At 35.4% G+C, this 21,849-nt stretch overlaps 1 protein-coding gene across 1 annotated transcript in view; it reads right to left on the reverse strand.

Moving 5' to 3' along the window:
* Positions 1-2,570: 2,570 nt before the first annotated feature.
* LOC148955715 (kinesin-like protein KIF23) overlaps positions 2,571-21,849 on the reverse strand; it is an 89,177-nt gene continuing 69,898 nt past the window's right edge. The window contains exons 13-17 of the mRNA XM_089107893.1: positions 14,506-14,639; positions 10,410-10,743; positions 8,152-8,237; positions 5,814-6,050; positions 2,571-3,326 (exon numbers count right to left, since the gene is read on the reverse strand). Coding sequence (XP_088964019.1) covers positions 3,129-3,326; positions 5,814-6,050; positions 8,152-8,237; positions 10,410-10,743; positions 14,506-14,639 — 989 coding nt within the window. The 3' untranslated portion in view covers positions 2,571-3,128. The remainder of the gene's footprint in view (positions 3,327-5,813; positions 6,051-8,151; positions 8,238-10,409; positions 10,744-14,505; positions 14,640-21,849) is intronic.

The following is a 21,849-nucleotide window of genomic DNA, read 5'->3' on the forward strand; positions in this document are numbered from 1 at the left end:
AGGGGCGTCCCGGGGGGGGGGGGGGCCTCCTCCCAACTTTTTTGACATTCGTTAAAATTTTCGCCGAAAGCGAAAATTTCGGCAGAAATTTACAAAATCGGCCGAAACTTAGCAAAATTCTAGATTTCTGCAGAAAATTCGGCATAAATCAGGTAGGGATTCGGTAAAATTTACGAAGATCACCCTACGAATAAAACGAGCCTCGGGACACCCCTGCATCTGGGACCATCAGAGTATCAAAATGAAGTGTATTGTCAGAGTAAGAAATATTATATTTGGAAAGAGCATCTATTGGTGAATGAAACGGTGCTGCTTTTTTTTATTGTAGTGTTTGCTTCAGAACAGCCTCTCTCCTATACAATATCCAAGAAATTTTCCTCTCATGAAAAACTTTAATTTCACGTTCATTTCTAACAAAGCCTCATTATAGTCAAATAGTTACAACTTGTTTATAATAGGCCAATATCTAGGCAAATGAGCCTGAACAGGGGTGCAGGGGGGCAAATGCCCTCAAGATACTTAAAAACAACTTTTTTCACGTCTTCGTTTTAAAAATAAATAAAAATTCTTCTCCTTACCCTTCATTTTCATGAATTGGTACCCTTATACTGGAAGAAGGTTTCAGGTCCAATACTCTCCAGAAATTTGGAGATTTTCACAATTATCCTAATAATTTTGGTAATTTTATAGTTTTTTTTTGCATTATTTTGCTAAGTAGACTAAACACATCACTCGATACAGTCTATTCATATCCTTTTAAAATACATCCTACAAGTTGCTTCCATGCAAATATCATTCTGAGCCCCATAAAAAGCCCTTAAAGTGACATCCTATTCCTTATTATCTGCTTGTAGAAGACGGGTACCCAAAATACAAAAAAAAAAAAAAAAAAAAAAAAAAAAAAAAAAAAAAACAAAAAAAAACAGTATAAAATAAATGTAATGTTTCATTTAAGTGTTTTTTTCCAAGTGTTAAGTGTTTTTTTTTTTTCAATAACCGTTTTTCCAAGTATTAAGTACTATTATTCAGTTAATGTAGTGTTTCATTTAAGTGTTTTATGATGATCACCGATCAAAGTTTATGTTATTTGTGCCTTTCATTTATGTTATTTTACTATGTTTATGACCGTATATTTGGCTTTAAAATACACATCTCTATCTAACTATCTAATATGCAAAATAATTGTACCAAACACATTTTGCATGCAGACCCGCTATACTCCCCCCCCCCCCAAATATGCAAATATATAGCCCAAATTTATTCCTAAAGTAACGAAAAAACTGGCGTGTTCTCTAATTTTACACAGCGTAAACTTGAGTGAGTGGGGCATAATACACAAGTACCAAAATTCCTTCCCCCTACGGAAATAAAAAAAAATTAAACTCAAATAAAATTCTCAAATTTGTAAAGCCTTAATTTCCACGGGGGGGGGTTATTTACCGGGGGGTGTTTTCCGCGGGTGATAATCGCCGGGGGGGGGGTAAACGCCTAGAACCGATTTTCAGGCGTTTTACTGACATAACGATTTCCTTTTTTTTCCTATATTTTTTTTTGTTTAACTTCAAATATAGTCAATGTAGTCTTAGAGCTTAAATAAATTCTTAGGAACCTAAACTAAGTTCTTAAAATTAAATGTCGTTTAAAATAATACTTACGTACGTGCTCAAAGAAACCGTTACATTATCAAAAATGAAATGAACATTGTATATACGTTATTGGGAAAATACAGGAAAAATCTTCAGTTCCTACAGTACAGAAATGATGGTACTCTCCTTTCAAAAAAGAAAATCTGAGATGAAACAACTCTACAGTTACAAAAGATATGTATGCTTAGGAATTTTGACTGCTACCACAAAATCAAACAGTTAATTATTGTACTCTTAATAAATATAGCCGTTATATTGTTATCTTTTTTTTTATTTGCATTAAACCGGGCTGATGGATTCACGCAAGGACGTTTTCGCTAAAAGCAAATATTAGGTGTACTAATACGCTTTTTTAGATAAAAATAAATTGAAGTTGAATTCAAATAAACTTAATTTTGATCGAATTTTAACCTATTCCGAATTTTGACCGTATTATAAACTTAAACTATTCGGGATTTTAAACTCCAAATTTTGGCCTATTCAAGTGTCGTTTGTTCTGCGTTTTTTTTAGTTTCGCCCAGCAGGACCGCATCATCCGCGGAGTATCCTTAAATCCCGCCCGGTCGGGTTGGCCGGTTCGGGGCTTTTCCTCTAAAGGCTTCATAACAATATTTTCGCTATCCCTGTTTGTTACAGGCAAAGCAAAAAAAAATTTCGCTTTTGCCTCCCTATTTGTTACAGTCCTCAGCAGTACTGGCGTGGGGTGATCAGAAAAGTTTGTGGGGTGACCGACTTTTAATTCCTATTTAAAAAACGCTGAAGGGTCCAATATTACTGTCCTATCCATTTAACATACTGTTTGCTCAATTCCTGGTGTTCTTTGTATTATGTAAAAATTGAAAATAAAAAACTGGAAAAAGAAGAGCAAAGATGAACAAAAAAAGATAATACTGCGAATGAATAAAGTACTCAATAGAAAACAGTAAAATTCTTTATTTTTTTAAATCTGACAAGTATACTACTTACAAAACAATGCACAAAATATCTCATGTTAACCACATCTTGCAGAAATCAAGCAAAATAATTGTGGGTCAACACCAACACGTTCGAATGATATACAGTTAATAATAACAAAGTATTTTTATAATTTTCTATAATCCATATGATCTTGCTATATGAATAAAACTATAGATTTGTAAAATGATATACCATAAATTTACCTTTTACTTTTATGAGCAACAATCATATTAAATATTTTTTTTTCCGACCTTAAACTAAATTTATGTTGGTCATTAGAACGCGTTATATGCGTGCTTTTTATTAATAATAAAATAATAATTTGTATAAGCCAAACAAAGAAAAATAAGACTAATGAAACTGTGATAAAGCATAAAAATTTTACTACTATTTAAATATGGGAATTACAAAACTTCTAAAATATTGTATTCAATCTCATGTTGAAATTTGAAGTTTAAAAATCAGATAAAAGAAAACATACACAGAATACAAAAAGATAGGAGACAATAATTAATTTAAAGAACCTCACAAATGGCGTCTCGACTTTTTGGAACTTACACCCCCCACAATACCGGTTTTACATTTTGAATCAACAATTTCCCCAGGCAGTATGGTTTCAGGTGCTCGCCGCTTCTTGATTGACGTTGGCGACGTTTGCTTCAAAATTTCAACGTCATTGAGAACGACCTGTGCCCCGCCTCCAGAAGTATGAAAAACATTGCCCTAAAAAGAAAAACCCTTAAAGCAAATATAAGAAACAACGAAAAACAGCTTAAAAATTTCAACGTCCTGTGCACTGCTTAAGAACAAAATGTGCACCGCTTCTAGCAGCAGAAAAAATTTCCCAAATAAATATTAACCCTTAAAAGAAAAAGAGAGGCAAATATACAAATATAGCTAGAATTAAGAAACAAAGAAAGGATAAAAAAGAGACGAAAGAAAAAAGCTTAGTGCACCGCTTCTAGCAGCAGAAAAAAATTCCCAAATAAATATGAACCCTTAAAAGAAAGAGAGGCAAATATACAAATATAGCTAGAATTAAGAAACAAAGAAAGGACAAAAAAGAGACGAAAGAAAAAAGCTTAAAAATTTCAACGTCCTGTGCACCGCTTAAGAACGACCTGTGCACCGCTTCTAGCAGCAGAAAAAAATTCCCAAAGAAATATGAACCATTAAAAGAAAGAGAGGCAAATATACAAATATAGCTAGAATTAAGAAACAAAGAAAGGACAAAAAAGAGACGAAAGAAAAAAGCTTAAAAATTTCAACGTCCTGTGCACCGCTTAAGAACGACCTGTGCACCGATTCTAGCAGCAGAAAAAAATTCCCAAATAAATATGAACCCTTAAAAGAAAGAGAGGCAAATATACAAATATAGCTAGAATTAAGAAACAAAGAAAGGATAAAGAAAGACGAAAGAAAAAAGCTTAAAAATTTCAACGTCATCAAGATCCACATACACAGCACTTAAAACATTGCCCTACAAAATTCCCTAAAGCAAAAAAGAAACAAAAGTAATAACAAAAATAGATCAGACGTCCAAAATAAAAAACCTACCCAGATTTTTTTTTCAATAATACAATTATAAAAACATACATAAACATATTCAAACTAATCAATCTTTAATTAAGCAAAAACCATACATACATACCGATATAGCTACACTAAATCCACAAAAACATAAAAGTTATACAATTGCACAAAAAAAAAAAAAAAAAAAAAAAAAAAAAAAAAAAAAAAAAAAAAAAAAAGAACTGGTTAAAAGTGAAAAATTCATTCTGAGACTCCAAGATTAAGATTAGTTAAATATAATAATGTATTTAATTAAATAATTGAGATTAGGTAAATATAAATATGTATTTCGGCTGATGACAGTCACTATATATGACCGAAATATCCAGTATTTTTTCACTGTCTAATAAAAGGATTAATCCCAGTTTGAACTGTTGTTGATCGATCAGTTAAATATAATATAATATCACTATTGGAACTTACAACAGTAAGAAAAAGTAAACCAAGTTATTTTTCTTAAAATTTCTTAAAAATGTAAAATATATAATAAAGTGGATGATTTCAATTTTGAAGTAATTAATTTTCTGTTCCCAGAAAGTAATATACATTCAAATACCATCTAATCAGCCTTATACTCACAATTATTGAGTTATGCAATAATACGCAGTTACGGGTTTTAACGATACAAGTCAAATTTTAAGCCAAAAACCGATTTTGACCGATTTCCAAAAAATAAAATAGCTTGGGAAAAAAATAGTTTCAATATAACATACTTTTGAGCAAATACGTACAATGTTTATCAAATAATATCAAGAGATATATTTTTTTAGTTTCTGGGTTCTTTTATGTAAATGGCGAATTGTATTAGTATTAGCTCGGAAGTCTACTAAATTCTACAACAGATTTACCCAAATCTAATAAAAGAATGGTTTCCAAGCTACGCTTCGTTTCTTGAACATAGGTCTGTTCTGAATAATTTTTTTGTACCCACTCACTAATTTTCTCCTAACAGGATTCACATTTTGATTTGCATTTGTAGCTCTTTATATTGATACTGTTTTGCATGTGTTTTGTTTTGTATGTCTTTACTTTTTATTTTATTTTGTTACTCCACTTTTTTATAATTGTTAGTGGGTCAAAAATAAATTATTATTATTATTAATTATTATAATCTCCTTTTCCATCTATTTCCTGATGATTTTATTATTATGCATGAGTTTCACAAGGTTCACATATCACAGGGATACCATTCAGCAACTTATTGAAGCGATACAGGATACGAGAGATACATTCAGCAAGGGATACAGGGATTCAGCAACTTATAGTAGGTGCGCCACTACGCCTGGGTCAGCAATCTGAAGCACCAAAACTCATAAAGGCTAGTGTGTAGTACTCTAATGAGTCCGGATTTATGGTGAACACTTTGGGAATAACTTATTTTATTTGAGGTGTTTTGCTTTTGTGTTTACGATGGCTTGTAAGTGCTAACTACAACTGCGCACATCCATGGGTCTTTTTTTGGGGGGGGATTATAGTTCGAAGCACTGTTTGTCCTAGGTGATCCTATAGGTAAGCAATACTAAGTCGTTCAAGTGGATCTCTGTCCAGATTGCTAGAGTAGGAAAAGTTTTTTCCACCAAATGTTTATCTTTAACATATAATATATTGCTTTGAAAAGAAAAGAAAGACCCAGATTACCTTATAAAGTCTGGTTTCCAGTTCCCCACCAGAATCCTTATCCTGAGTAGTCAGCACATATCGATCACACTTTCCAACATCCTGCGGGGATCCAAGCTCTGTGACTGATTTTCTTTTGCGCATCAAGGGTTGAAAAACAGTTCCTAATGGCACAGAAACACCTGGCGACCTATGATCAAGCCACTTTTCACCACCGGCAGACTTGGATCGACGTTGTCGAAAGTTCTCATTACGATCCTTCAAAATTGAAAAAATAGCAAAATAAGTCTTTGAAAAAAGGAAAGAACTATACGTTTTGTTTCAATTAAATCAAGCATACACAAATAGACAGGGAATATGGTGTATACACATTGTGGACATTGTGCCACAATGCATATATGCACAAAATGCCCCGGCAAATACGGTAAAAAAATTGGATACATGGATAAAAAGTCCATAGGGGCGGGTCCTTTGAAAAAGAGTTAAGTTTGGTTTTAATTAAGTTTTGTTTATATTTAAGAGTTTAATTTAATTAAGTTAATTCAGTTTTGAAAAAGAAAAATTTTAAGACAAGCAAAGTAGCTTTCTTTACATATGGACATACCTATCTGTTTTTTTCCCCTTAACGGAGGGGAAGACTAACGAAACGACAAAATAATTTTGAACTTGGAAAAATTTTTCCAAGTTCTAAGGCCAATATAATTCGTCACTCAAAAATTTCTTTTCAGATGATTTGATTAAAAAATGATTACGATGTTATTTTTATACGACCAACTTTCAAAAGTTCAAAAGTTAAAAGAATGAAATTTTTTCCCCAATAACAATAATAATATATATGTATATACATTTAGAATCTTAACTTATTCTGGTACTAATATATGATCCTTTAATTTATTACGGAAACGAACCCTGATGAGGATAGGCTGGGTATAAAAGGTTGGAGCCATTCCGGTGCAATGAGACAGTTTGGATTCTCCGCTCCGTCCGAAGTTCCTTTATCCGTCCCTATCCCCAACAGGGAAATCCTTGCTTGCATGACCTCGTAGCGCTGCAGGGTGACATTGACGAGTGGCACCCATCGAGGAAATTATAGCCTAGTAAACACTATAGCATTTGTACTGGATTCCGATTAATGGATTATTCTTCTGTGTTTGGCCTGTTTTGGCGGGATTCTTCAAGCTGAAAAACATTTCCCTAGCTAATTCATATATTACAGGTTATCTCCGCGTAGTAGCATAGTATTTGTAGACATGAAAATATAAACAGTCGGAGGTAATAGGCTTGAGATTGTCAAGACAGGTTTTCGACTCTTGTTGATAGAAGTCAAGTGTCGAAAACCATACTGTGACCAAGGTGGGTCCAGGACTACACAAAGCCTCCATTCAACTGGAGGTCCCAGGGGCTCTTTGCTGTCCTGTTCTAAGCCGGTTTAAGCACTTCGTGTAACCTTGAGAAGAAGTGTTAGTTCCTGTCCTGCAATGGTTCTGGGACCACTGCATTTCCAGAGGCCAGATAAATTCAATGATTTAAAGAATATGACAATTGCAACATGGACTGTTAAAAGGTTAAAACATAACTATCATGTCAATATTTTGACTAACAAAATTCAGACGCTTCAAACTGAGCTAATTAGGAGTTTCGAAAACCCATATGCCTGGGGTAGGAAACATGAAATTAGGTGATATAGGATTTAATTGCTCAGGCAGTAAGGATGAGGTATATAGACAGGGAGTAGGGCTATACTACACACTGTGGTTATGACCAATAAATAACTAATAAATGTCTATACATAGCTAAAAACAGTCACACTGGACATTAAAATCAGTTACTGATAGTACCGTGGATAGCTATCAGCAAATTGCATTGTCGGTATCTTCAAAAGCTAGGAATTAACTAATTGTGGCATGTGCACATTTTCAGCTGAAAAAATCTTGGCTATCCAGAAGAAGAAGAAACCAACAAATTTTATCCATTTCCTGTATATCATGACTACAGTCACATTCCCATGGAATTTTAGTTGATTTATCAATGTATGCCACAAAGATTGTTTCCTCGTACAGTATTACAACATTGCTCATGCAGATGAACCTAGCCCGGGTACTATTCTTTCATCTTTCTGCATAAAACTGGGGGGGGGGGCAAAAAAAAGAAAAGAAAAATTTACTAAATTCTTGCCTTCAATTAGCTTTTAAAGTCAAGACAGTCAAAGTAATTTTCTTCTTTTTGAAAAGATGAGGAATAAGTAATAAAAAAAAATGTGTGAATAGAATTATATTAGAATGACTACTGAATAAAATCCAGCTGTCACAAACTTGAACTTAAGTAAAGTAAGAACACGACAAAAAAGAAAAACACTCACCCGCCTAGATTCTCTCTCTGCTCGTTTAGGCGTGGCCAGGTCAAAAGCTTGCAAATCTGTGTCCGATGCAGCTTGGGACACTGTAGCTAAAAACGAATTGCTTTAAATTAAAATATATCTTTTGTTTATTTGTTTACATTATTGAAAGTGGGTTGCTGATCAAAGTTGATAAAATGGCAGGGCATGGCTGGCTTTTCCTGAATTATATGCCAGAAAAAGACTCAAATTCATTTTTAGAAGAGAATAAACCCTTCTCAGTAGGCCTCCCTCCTAGCTCAACAAAGGGCACATAAAATCTTTTTTGAGTACGCTACCGTCAATACTACCATATTAAAAGGAATGAATAATGAATTAAATTAGCCCATAAATCAGGGGCCAACACCCCCTCCAAAGTGAATTATACCAGAAACGAAGGGAAATTGCATATACATGGGGGGGGGGGAGTAAACCCCCCTACATACGTATTTGACTGATTAGGATCTTGGATTTCTTTTGGAAGTTTGGACCTTCTAGGTATGGCGTAATAATATGTTTTTTATCCTAGGCGTTAAAAAAAGGTAAAAAAAAAACAACAACAAATAACTCTGATTAAAAAAAAAAGCGAACCGAAAACTCGCTCACAAGAAGCCACTTCTTTCACGTTCACTAGAAAATACAAGTCACAAAGATACAGCAATATCATTTTTGATTGAATGCCTGGTTTCAACAAAAAAGGATCTAAAAAATAAGACAATAAAATTGAAAACACACACACAAAAAAAACTGAAACAAAAGAGAAACTACAAAAGAGAGAAAACGGACAAATATAGAAAAACACAAACGAGCTCTATCATTGTCAAACTTCTTCCTTAAAGCCAAAATATTTCATATTTCAATAACAGATTGTGTTGAAATTATATATTGTGTTGAAACACAATATATATTTAAACATATATATCTAAACAATTCTATTATGTTGAAACAAAAGAAACGAATAACAGAAAGACAACCAAAATACTATTTTGATGTCCATGTACCAATTACCCGGAGGAATGAAGTGAATTATTTTTTTAATTTGGTTTGTTTTTGCTTTTTTGCTTGTTATGGATACCTAATTCTGCAATCTTCTAGTATAGATTAACAGAGAGATATTATTTTACTATTTCGTTTTCATCGAAATCTGTTATTGTATCTTCCCGTATTAAAATTTACAGAAGTCAACAATAGGTCTTTCCATCATAATAATCAAGACTGAGCTAGCCAGTGCATGGGCATTCCCTAGATACGGACGAATCCCACTCATGATACAAGTAAAAATTTAAGTGTAGCATATTTTTCATGATGAGTCAAATTTCAGTCATTGCTGGTGTATTTGACAAGACATGCACTGCTATCAAGAGCAGCCTGCAGAACTCAGTTTTAATATTTAATACCCAGTAACTTAGCAAACTCAGTTGGGCCGAGAAGACCCTATTCAGGGTCATCGAATCCGAAATTTTCATTTCCCCCATATCTTCATTACCATTCTTTGAAAATAAAAGTAATTAGACCGAATTAAAGAATTAGAAGCAATCAATTGGAACAAGGTAATTAATAATTTTGTAGAGGCTAAAGTAACGAAACTCAGATTTGAATAAATCAAAAAGTTCTTAAAAATTAAAATTTTGGTCAAATTTGGCCTGAAAATTTTTAGGAGATAGGGGGCGGGGGTGCTAATCAAGATTTTGTCCCGGGCGCAAGAGAGGCCAGAACCAACAGTGTTTTATTTTGTCCCGAGGACTTTTTTTCCTTTTTTCCATTATTGACGGTTGAATAGAGTTATTGGCTAAAATATTTGCTGATTTTTTCCTCAGGCTGTTGGATTGCCTTTTTTTCTTCGTTTGTTTTACGTTTTCTCGTTTTGCCATGAATAACTGGTGTGGTCTCAGATTATTTGTTTGAAGCCATTTAAACTAGATCACGTAAAAAAGTGTGGTGTGGAGACGTCGAACTTCAGAATACTAAACAGAAACAAATTCTGGTTTCGTGTTTCTGATTTCTGATATCTTCTTCCTTTTTTTCACACAAATTTGAACTTTTTTTATTTTGCTCCTTCCCGCTTGTCAGAACTATTCATAGGCAATAACAAAACTTAAAAACCGGAAATAAAAATTTGGAAGAAAAAAGGAACAAAATACAAATGATAACAGATAATAGAAAAGTGTAATAGGAATAATAGAAATAGGATGAATAGAAAATGGAAATAGGATAATAGAAAATAACAGCAATAAAACACTTACGATTTCCACCCTTGTCAAACTTTTTTCTCAAGGCCATATCCCCTAACTTCCTAAGATATCTTTCTCTCTCATGAAGTTGATGTTTCAAATTTTCTGTCTCCTCTGCATTCTTTCGTTCAGCATTCCTTTGAATTCTCTCCTTTTCGTCAAGTAATTTAGTTGAGTACTTTGATTTGACTCTATTGACTTCCATTTGGCTTTGTCTTAACTGGAGATCCTTATCGTTCAGTTCTTGGTCTTTGGCTGCGAGACGACGCTCCAGCTCCGCAATGCGTCGTGTTTTAGTGTCGATTGAGAGTCTCACGTTCATATAATCAGTGTCGACTTTCCGCCTCTAATAATTAACAAAATTTAGTTTAGTAACAGCTCTGACTATGAAAAGGCTTTCAACGCATCATTAATATAACTTATTTAATACATTTTGCTTTATTTGTATTATTTATATAATTAATATATTTTAATGCAATCTATGAGAAATTTTCTGAAAACAGCGATGCGGCAATTTTCAGAAGAATGTAAAAAAAAAACGAAAAAAAAAAGTTTGCAGCATATACATCGAAGTAAAATATTCAATAAATTAGTTGAAAAAGCATCAATCCCAGCGTTCTATTGTTGCGGTTTTTGCTCAATGCTATGTCATTTTTGCGTTTTCTCTGTTTATATGCCTAGTTTGTTTTTTTTTGCACCAATTTAGTGTTGAAGAATGGCACTAGGTGGCAAATATTTTTTTTTCTGTACCAGGTACTATAATGTTTTTTAATACATTATTAATACAACCCCAAGAGGAACTTTCTGAAGACAGTGATATGCAGGGGCCAACCCAGCGATAAATTTCGGAGCGGGATGGATATTTTGACCGAGGGATGATAGTACTGGTTAAAAAGGAAAAACAAAGGTTTTAGAATATAAGGTACATTCTATATTGAGACAACACTGTAAACATATAATTATAATATAAAATCAAGCCGCCCTTTTTGTCGCGGGCTAGTTTCTCCAAAATGTCTTCTGCATTGACTGGAGCATCCCTGTGTATGGATAATAAGGCCAATCCATTAAGCCGTTCTTGATCTGAGGCACTCCTGGTATAGGAGTGGCGGGAACTGTTGCACCAATCTTCAAAAATCGATGTAGAGTGAAAGGTATTGCTGTGACTCCAGCAACTTTCTCTGACTAAAGAATCACTGATGCAGCTGCTGCAGAAAGTAGTCCATAAACAGGATAAACACAGAAAGTCGGTAATACGTTCCAGGATCCTCTTACACTGTTCCGTAATTATCCCTATACATTTGTTTAGGGATACAATTTAGGGATATCGATGTAGAGTGAAAGGTCGATGTATCGATGTAGAGTGCTGTGACTCCAGCAACTTTCTCTGACTAAGGAATCGCTGATGCAGCTGCTGCAGAAAGTAGTCCATAAACAGGATAAACACTGAAAGTTAGTAATACATATCAGGATTCTCTCACGCTGTTCCGTCATTATCTCTATGTGTTTATTTTGGGGCACATTTTGGCACTCTAATGCTGATTTCATAATCTTGAAGCACTTCAGTCCCTTCAGGAAAGAGTGGATGAAACATAGCTTCACTTCTCCTCCTCATGTCTCTAACCTTGCTCTTAAGTTCGTCAGTGTATTTCAGAAAGTATACGGGATCTATTGTTTCAGATTGCAAAGATGTCGACAAATTGTGAGACAGACTAAAAACTTTACTGACAGATACCATAGATGCAATCAAACTGCATCTCTCAATAGCAGAGAGCAAAGAATATGCTTTGCTTGAAAATTCAGAATCTGAATCAGGATTTTCTTGAATTTCCCTCATAGTCTTACAGATAATAATGAACATCTCTTTAAACAAAATCATAGCTTTTAAGTGCTCCTCCACCCATCTGGTCTCACAAAATTTGTTCACTCTTATTATTTTTGTCCCTGTGATAAGATTGCTTTCTTGAACAATTTGTTTGAAAATTGCAGAGCGTTTGGTTGAAATTCTAAAGAAGTTAATTATTTCTTTTGAAGTTCCTAGACAGTTTCTTATAATAGGTATGTTGTATGAATGACACGGGCTATGGTTAAAGGGGGGGGGCTTGCACAGTGAACATAGAGTGCATGGGGAAAATTTCACGGAGTATAGCAGCAAAACCTTAAAACTGGCCGCTCAGAGATGAAGCTATCCATTACTGCGAGAAGGTTTGTAACTCATGGGACGTGTGGACACACCGGTGGGACCTATTGAGTGCATATTTGAGGGGCCTTCTTCCTCCTCTACCTGTATTTATGGCCCCAGGCGAGTGCCCCAGTTTCTATTATGGACCCCCAGGGACAAGTTCCCTCCTTGGTCCGTGCCTCCTATTAAGGTACCCTACATATCTGTAGGATGTTCCCCTATCGCCACCTGGGGACACGCTGAGTGGCCTGGGGGAGGCCCATTAAAGCTGACAAATGGTAAATACACTTTGTATCCTAGATAAATAGTATGTATAACCTATAACTTACAATCTATAAACAACTTATAACCTCAATCATGTTCTAACCTATAAAATTTATCATGTATAACCTATAACTTACAATCTATAACCAACTTATAACCTCAATCATGTTCTAACCTATAAAATTTATCATGTATAACCTATAACTTACAACCTATAACCAACTTATAACCTAAATCATGTTCTAACCTATACTATTTATCATGTATAGTATAACTTATAAGGTATAACCTATAACCAACTTATAACCTAAACCATGTTCTAACTCCTTTTTGTTTTACATTATTTCCTTCAGAAGAATTCAAAATCTACAACGTTACTTCAATTTAGCATTCCTACTCTCCAGCAATGTGTTAATTGTTATCAAAATATTCTTTTTTTTTAGATATTTAGTACCAAGGACACCTAAAATGAAAACTAATTCATTAAATTGGTCAAGTGGAAACTTATGGTCAATTGATAGCACAGAAATATAAGATGCATAGCGAGTCTTTATAAAATATAGAACCTCATAATAAAATGATAGTTTCAGACATTTGACCATACTTTTGAGCCTGTTTTTTCAGCTTCCTGGAAAAAATAGCACTTCCTGGATGTTTGATTCTGCTAGGAACATGAAAACCCTGCTAATACCCATGCTTCAGCCAACCGTAGGAAGGAAGCCGTATTCCAAACCCGTAAAGAAACTTTCATCAACCATTATCACTAGATCCACTTCGGCAGCCTTATAGCCTGTTTAACAATTTTTCTCGCTGTATTCAAATTCTGTGTAACCTTCACAGATTTTCCTCTTGCAAGCAGCAAGCTCAAACTGATTTGCTAAAACCTTTTCAGATCTCTGCAATTACTGGTATCATATTAATCAGGTTATGTCTCATAAAACTCAAAAGTTGTGAATTCAAGCCGTAAAACATATTCTCTGATTCCTGAACTGTTTACAAATTTCATAAAATCAATCATTACCATAAAACAATTTTAAAAATAGGTCTGTAGAAACCCTTATAAATATTTGCAAGCCAAGTTCATATTGAAAAATAACAAAGAGTTAGATTATCTCTTGGAGTTTAGTCACCCCGCTGTGAAAATCATGAAATATCACTTTAGATCATAACTATTAAACTCCTTGAACTATGCCTTGCAACAGACGTTTCTGTTCTAAAGATTGCACAGTCTCACAACTGGATGCAGTTCCCAATAGATTCTGTAAAAAAGACGCTGTAGATAAATTTGAGGAGAATTGAATTTGCTAGTAACTTTAAAACCACGAATAGCTTTCTACGTAGTCTCAAACATCTATTGGAAGTAATTTCTTCTTGATTGACCACTGTTACTACAGGTAAATTCTCGGAGTTTTTTTTTTCTTGGGAACGATTTCTTCTTATTTGATGGCTTTTATTGCTGGTTATCTTTGGCCAATCTCTTATTGTCTTTGGTCAATATTTCTGCTAGTTTCTTGCTTCTGTCGCCTTTTCAATGTATTTTTTGAAGGGGTTTCATTTTGGGATAATTTTGAACTGAGGCCTTGAATTTTTCTACTTTCTTTTGAATTTTTGAATCAACCAGATTGCCATTATGACCTATAATATCTCGCTCCACTCCTCACTAACTAGTTTGGGCTTAATCTCATTACCAGGATTACTTGAAGATAAGTCCGTTTTGGATTCTCTATACTTCTTTACTGACCACCAGACTGCTATTCCAACACATGAGACAGGAATTCCAATGACAAGACACTTAATAACTGACATTTTATGCATAAGAGTTGTATTTTGTTAATAATTGTTTTTGTCTAGACAATCACTTTACATAGTAAAAATGACATCATAATTGTCGCACTGTTATGACGTCAAAAACCAAATGACGTTGTACTTTCTGCACTGACAGTATATTTACAACTAAAAATGATGTCATATCACCCGTACTGCAATGATGTTTATACAATTCGAAATTGTCTCATAATTAAAAATGACATAATACTAATCGTACTACTAAGATACAAGTAAAAGAAACAATTAGATTGATTACACCAAAAACATCCTGAGGGCTACGCGATTACAGTGCAGGGGCGGATCCAAGGGGATAGAGGGACCCCAAGCCCTTCCCGCAAGATTTGTTATGGCGCTCTGATTCGTTTGTTCGTATTTACTCTTTTTTAAATAAACTTGTCAATTTGGCCAATTATTGGCGCCCTTTTCACATTGCCCCCATCCCCAGATTTTGCTCTAGATCCACCGTTGCTTGATGCGTCTTCTTCTTGGTCGATCTAAGATATCAAGCTGCAGCCTAGTAAATAATGAATCATGGGCCGTAGTAACAAAGAATTAAAAAATGTGTTTTAATAAGCTTACTAGTGAGAACAAACTGTAATTTGTAGCTTATTCAGGAATAATAACAAACACCCCCATTAGTCTTAACAATAAAATACTATTTCGAAAATAAAATTACGGGGATTGGAAAAAATAGCGTTAAAACCACCCATAAATGGCGTTGGGTCGAAACACAAGGTATATCATTGGAATGGCCATGGCAGGAAAGCCTACTCAGGAAACTTACAACCCCCTGGATAAAATAATAAATTTATTTGGATCGATCATGGGTTATCAACCTTCCTATAGGAAAGGTAAGATAGGTCATACTTCTCCAAGCTTTCAAAACAATCGGGCATTTTCGAGGGTCAAACTGAACTTTGGCGAAATTTTGGCCAAAATTTGCAAGGATAAATGATTCCCATAAACAGTTCAAAGGCCAATTAGACGAAGGCTAAAAAATTTGAGAAATTCCAAACGAATGTTTATTGTTGTACAATGATTTTAATGTTCATGGAATGTTGATATTGGTTCCTGAGCAAAACCGTGGGCAGCAGCCTTAAGTGTGTTTAAAAACAGACTTAATCGAATCGGCTTATATCAAACAGACTTAATTAATCGGAATATATGTGCACCTCTGTGAAATTAAGCGTCCATGAAGCGCTTTGACTCATAAGCATTGAAAGATATACACATTCGAGTTGGTGATATCGGCTCCCAAAAGCATTATATTTACAATACCTCACAGTTTGACATCTGGAAGCGGCTACGAGCTCTTTATGAGTTTTTGGTTTATTCTTAACTTCACAGATAACTTATCCAGATCAATCATTAGCAACTGAGAATAGGGCAGAGCCGGAGTTAGATTTTTCTCGGGGGGGGGGGGGGGGTGCAAATGTAGACTATGCCGCGCCCTGCCGCACCACCGATACTATAAAAATTATATAGGAGTATATAGGAGTGCTGTTATTGATGTTAAAAGTAAAGACCACCATCTAGTAGTGTCTAGGGTTAATTTGAAGCTGAAATTTCGGGAGGGTAGCTACCTCCCAGGAAGCTATGATGTTGGTAGACTCCAGGATTAAAATTTGAGAGAAATTTTCCAGGGACAGTTGAATACTAAACTTGCGAGTTTAAAATTTGACAATGTGGAATATGGTTGGAATAATTTTAGAAAAATAATTTGTGAAGTTGCTGAAAAAGTCTTAGGGAAGAAAGCTAGGACTGCAGCTAAGAACATTAGTGAAAAACCTTTATGTTTAATAGAAAGGAGAAGGGACTTGTACAAGAAATATCTGAGTGAAAGATCATATGAAAACAAAAGGAATGTAAATAAAATGGAGAAAACATTAAAATATGAACTAAGGAGGTGCGAAATGGAGGCCATGGATAAAATTGCTGAGGATATGGAACATGCTACTAGACGGTATAATAGTAAAATATTCTACTGACATGTTAATAAATTGAGAGGGAGCAGTCAATCCGAACTTGTCCCAGTTAAAGATAGGAACGGGGCCACAAATAGTATAAGGAAAGAGTTAAAGAGAGATGGGCAAAACATTTTGAGAATTTGCTAAGCCGATATAGAGTTGCAGGAAAAGACATAGATCAAAATGAAAAAGTTTGTGATACCTTGGATGTGAAGGAAGATTTGTTTCGTGAGGAAGAATTAGCGACAGTACTAAAAGGATAAAAAAACTGATAAGGCTATAGATGCTGATAGTGTGGTAAATGAGTTTCATAGGCGACAGAATCGCGCTGCCTAAGTAAAGAAATATGTTGGCACAATGTATTATTTATTTTTTGGGGTTAGACCAGGGCACTTCGTATCAAACGAGTTGTCGTAGAATCATTGAAAAGGGCTCATTCGATTGGAAATTGGAGTGGTTAGTGCCCATTTTAATATTCAAAAGTGATTGGAAGGCAACTAACACCCCTTCCACGCCCACCATTTCCCCAAACACATCCAATCAAAATTTGCAGATAGCACTTTTGTTCAGCGTAATTGATTTCCAAATATAAATTATGTTTTTAAGGAGTACACTCCCCCACAGCCCTCAGGGCAAGGGTTGTAAGTTATGCCCTGGGTGCATATAAGATTTTTATAGAAAGCGTTGTCGTAGAAACTACAAAAAAGGCTCATTCAATTGGAGATTCAAAGTGCCACTGCCCTCTTTAATAGTCGAAGGTGATTGGAGGGCAACTAACCCCCCTATGACGCCCACCTTTTCTCCAAACACATCCAATCAAAATTTTGAGATAGCCATTTTGTTCACGTCGTTGAAACTTCTGGAAATTTGGTCTCTGAGGATGCCAACCCCACACAGCCCTCAGGGCAAAGGTTGTAAGCTATGTCCTTGGGACATATAAGGTTTCCATAGGAAGTGTTGTCGTAAAAACTTCAAAATGGGCTCATTCGATTTGAAATTGAAATGGCTAGTGCCCTTTTTAATAGTCAAAGTGATTGGAAGGCAACTAACACCCCCTCCACGCCCACCATTTATCCATACAGATCCAACCAAAATTTTGAGATAGCCATTTTGTTCAACGTAGTTGAAAGTTCTTGAAAATAGTTCTTTGAGGATGATAAGCCCCTCAGAGCCCTCAGGGCAAGGGTTATAAGTTATACCCTAGGGACATATAAGGTTTTTATTGAAAGTTTTGTCGTAGAAACTTCAAAAAGGGCGCATTCGACTGGAAATTCAAAGGGCTAGTGTTCTTTTTAATAGTAAAGTGACTGGAGGGCAACTAAATCCCTCTCACGCCCACGTTTTCCCCAAACACATACAATCAAAAATTTTCAGATAGCCATTTTGTTCAACGTAGTTGAAAGTTGTGGAAATTAGATCGTTAAGAATTACCCCCCCCCATAGCCCCCAGGGCAAGGATTGTAAGTTATGCCCTGGGGCATATAAGGTTTTTTTACTGAAAACGTTGTCGTAGACACTTCAAAAAGGGCTCATTCCATTGGAAATTGAAATGGCTAGTGGCCTTTTTAATAGTAGAAAGTAATTGGAGGGCAACTAACCCCCCTCTCACCCCCACCATTTTCCCAAACACATACAATCAAAATTTAAATATAGCCATTTTTTCCAACTTAGATGAAAGTTCTGGAAATTATGTCTTTGAGCATGACACTCCCCCCCCCCCCACAGCCCTAAGGGCAAGGGTTATAAGTTATGCCCTGGGGACATATGAGGTTTTTGTAGAAAGTGTTGTCGCAGAAACTTCAAAAAGGACTCATTTGATGTAAAATTAAAAGGGCTAGTGCCCTTTTTAATAGTTGAAAGTAATTGGAAAGCAACTAACCCCCCCCTCACGCCCACCATTTCCCCAAACACATTTAATTAAAATTCTGAGATAGCCATTTTGTTCAACGTAGTTGAAAGTTCTTGAAATTATGATTTTGAGGATGACAAACCCCCCAAACATGTCAGGGCAAGGGTTGTAAGTTATGCCCTTGGGGCATATAAGGTTTTTATAGAAAGCATTTTCGTAGAGACTTCATAAAAGGTTCATTCAGTTGGAAATTGAAAGGGCTAGTCCCCTTTTTAATAAGCTAGTCAAAACTGATTGAAGGGAAACTAACCTCCCTCTCACGCCCACCATTTCCCCGAACACTTCCAATCAAAATATTGAGATAGCCATTATTTTCAACGTAGTTGAAAGTTCTAGATATTATGTCTTTGAGGATGATCAACCCCCCCCCAAGCCTCAGGGCAAAGGTTGTAAGTTATGCCCTGGTGGCATGTAGGGCTTTTATAGAGTGTTGTAATAGAAACTTCGAAGGGCTATTGCCCTTTTTAATAGTCAAAAGTGATTTGAGGAAAACTAACACCCCTCCCACGCCCACCATTTCCCCAAAAACATCCAATAAAAATTTTGAGATAGCCATTTTGTTCAACGTAGTTGAAAAGTCAGCAAGGGTTGTAAGTTATGCCCTGGGGCATATAAGGTTTTATACAAAGCGTTCTAGAAACTTTAAAAAGGGTTCATTCGATTGGAAATTGAAAGCGCTAATGCCCTATTTAATAGTCGAAAGTGATTGTAGGGAAACTAACGCCCCTTTCAAGCTTACCATTTCCCCAGAAACATACAAACAAAATTTTGAGATAGACATTTTGTTGAACGTAGTAGAAAGTTCTGGAAATTAGGTCTTTGACAGTGTTGTCATAGAAACTTCAAAAAGGACTCATTCAATCGATAATTTAAAGGGCTAGTGCCCTTATTAATAGTCAAAAGCGATCGGAGGGTGAATGCCCCCCCATACCCATCATTTCCCCAAGAACTACCGATCAACATTTTGATATAGCCATTTTGTTGAACATAGTTGAAGGGTCCGGAAATTATGTGTTTGAGTATGACAACCCCTACAGCCCTCAGGACTAAAGTTGTAAGTTATGACCTGGGGGCCTATAAGATCATAAAGAAAGTTTTGTTGTAAAAACTTCAAAAATGGCTCTTTCGATTGGAAATTGAGAGGATTATTGCCATTTTTAATAGTCGAAAGCAATCAGAGGGAGAATTCCACTCCCCACCCCCCAACGCCCATCATTTCCCCAAACATTTCCAATCAGCATTTTGTTCAACGTCGTTGGAAAGTCTGGAAATTATGTCTTTGAGGATGACAACCCTCCCCCAATAGCCCTCATGACAAGGGTCGTAACGTATGCCCTTGGGGCATATAACGTTTTCATAGAAAGTTTTGTCGTAGAAGCTTCAAAAAGGGCTCATTCGATTGGAAATTAAGAGGACTAGTGCCTTTTCTATTAGTCAAAATTGATCAGAGGGCAAATGTCTCCCTCCACGCTTATCATTTCCCCAAAAACTTCCAATCGAATTTTTGATATAGCCATTTTTTAAACCTATCAGAAATGTCTAGAAATTATTTCTTTGAGTATAAAAGTTCCCCCAGTCCTTAGGGCAAGGGTTGTAAGTTGGGCCCTGGGGACATATAGGGGTTTTTATAGAATGTGTGGTCATATAAAGTTCAAAGGGGGCTCATTGGATTTGTAATCAGATGCTCTAGTGCTCTTTTTAAGAGGCAAAGTGATCAAAGGCCAGCTACCCTCTCACCCCTACCTACACGTCATATTGTCCCAAAATGCCAAATTTTGAGATAGCCATTCTATTCAAAATAGTCTAAATATCATATAACAAGGCTTCTGGGGTTGAAAGAAACCCCAGAGATTAGGGGCAAGGGTTGTAAGTTATTCCCAGGGGATAATAAAGGTTTTTATGGAAGGGATGGCTGTTTAACTCCGGAAGAGGCTCAGTCTTTCTCCCTGAAAAAGACTATGTCAATATAAAACGAATAAAAATTTAACAAAAAAACTTACAACCCCCTGGATAAAATAATAAATTTATTTGGATCGATCATGGGTTATCAACCTTCCTATAGGAAAGGTAAGATAGGTCATCCTTCTCCAAGCTTTCAAAACAATCGGGCATTTTCGAGGGTCAAACTGAACTTTGGCGAAATTTTGGCCAAAATTTGCAACGATAAATGATTCCCATAAACAGTTCAAAGGCCAATTAGACGAAGGCTAAAAAATTTGAGAAATTCCAAACGAATGTTTATTGTTGTACAATGATTTTAATGTTCATGGAGTGTTGATATTGGTTCCTGAGCAAAACCGTGGAAAGCAGCCTTAAGTATGTTTAAAAACAGACTTAATCGAATCAGCATCTACAAAAATATTTAGTAAATAATAGCACAGAGTTGACTTTTCATTTATATATATATATATATATATATATATATATATATATATATATATATATATATATATATATATATATATATATATATATATATATAATCTTTGGTTTTATGGAATATATGTGCACCTCTGTGAAATTAAGCGTCCATGAAGCGCTTTGACTCATAAGCATTGAAAGATATACACATTCGAGTTGGTGATATCGGCTCCCAAAAGCATTATATTTACAATACCTCACAGTTTGACATCTGGAAGCGGCTACGAGCTCTTTATGAGTTTTTGGTTTATTCTTAACTTCACAGATAACTTATCCAGATCAATCATTAGCAACTGAGAATAGGGCAGAGCCGGAGTTAGATTTTTCTCGGGGGGGGGGGGGGTGCAAATTTAGACTATGCCGCGCCCTGCCGCACCACCGATACTATAAAAATTACAATTTTTGCCCAAAAATATTAAATTTTTTAAGTTTCCTGAGTAGTTTCCTAAGTTTCCTGAGTAGGGTTTCCTGCCATGGCCATTCCAATGGTATAGCTTGTGTTTCGACCCCACGCCATTTATGGGTGGTTTTAGCGATATTTTCTCCAATCCTCGTAATTTTATTTTCGAAATAGTATTTTATTGTTAAGACTAATGGAGATGTTTGTTTTTATTCCTCAATAAGCTACAAATTACAGTTTCTTCTCACTAGCAAGCTTATTTAAACACGTTTTTTAATTCTTTGTTACTACGGCATATGATTCATTATTTACTAGGCTGCAGCTACCGCTGCAGCCATAACATCTTTGATCGAACAAGAAGAAGACGCATTAAGCAACGGTGGATCTAGAGCAAAATCTGGGGACAGGGGCAATGTGACAAGGGCGCCAATAATTGACCAAATTGACAAGTTTATTTAAAAAAAGAGTAAAGAAGAAAAAAACGA

The sequence above is a fragment of the Artemia sp. Qi Xiang Cuo genome, chromosome 2 (assembly GCF_049724085.1).
Source record: "Artemia sp. Qi Xiang Cuo chromosome 2, ASM4972408v1, whole genome shotgun sequence".
In the NCBI taxonomy this organism is placed as follows: Eukaryota; Metazoa; Arthropoda; class Branchiopoda; order Anostraca; family Artemiidae; genus Artemia; species Artemia sp. Qi Xiang Cuo.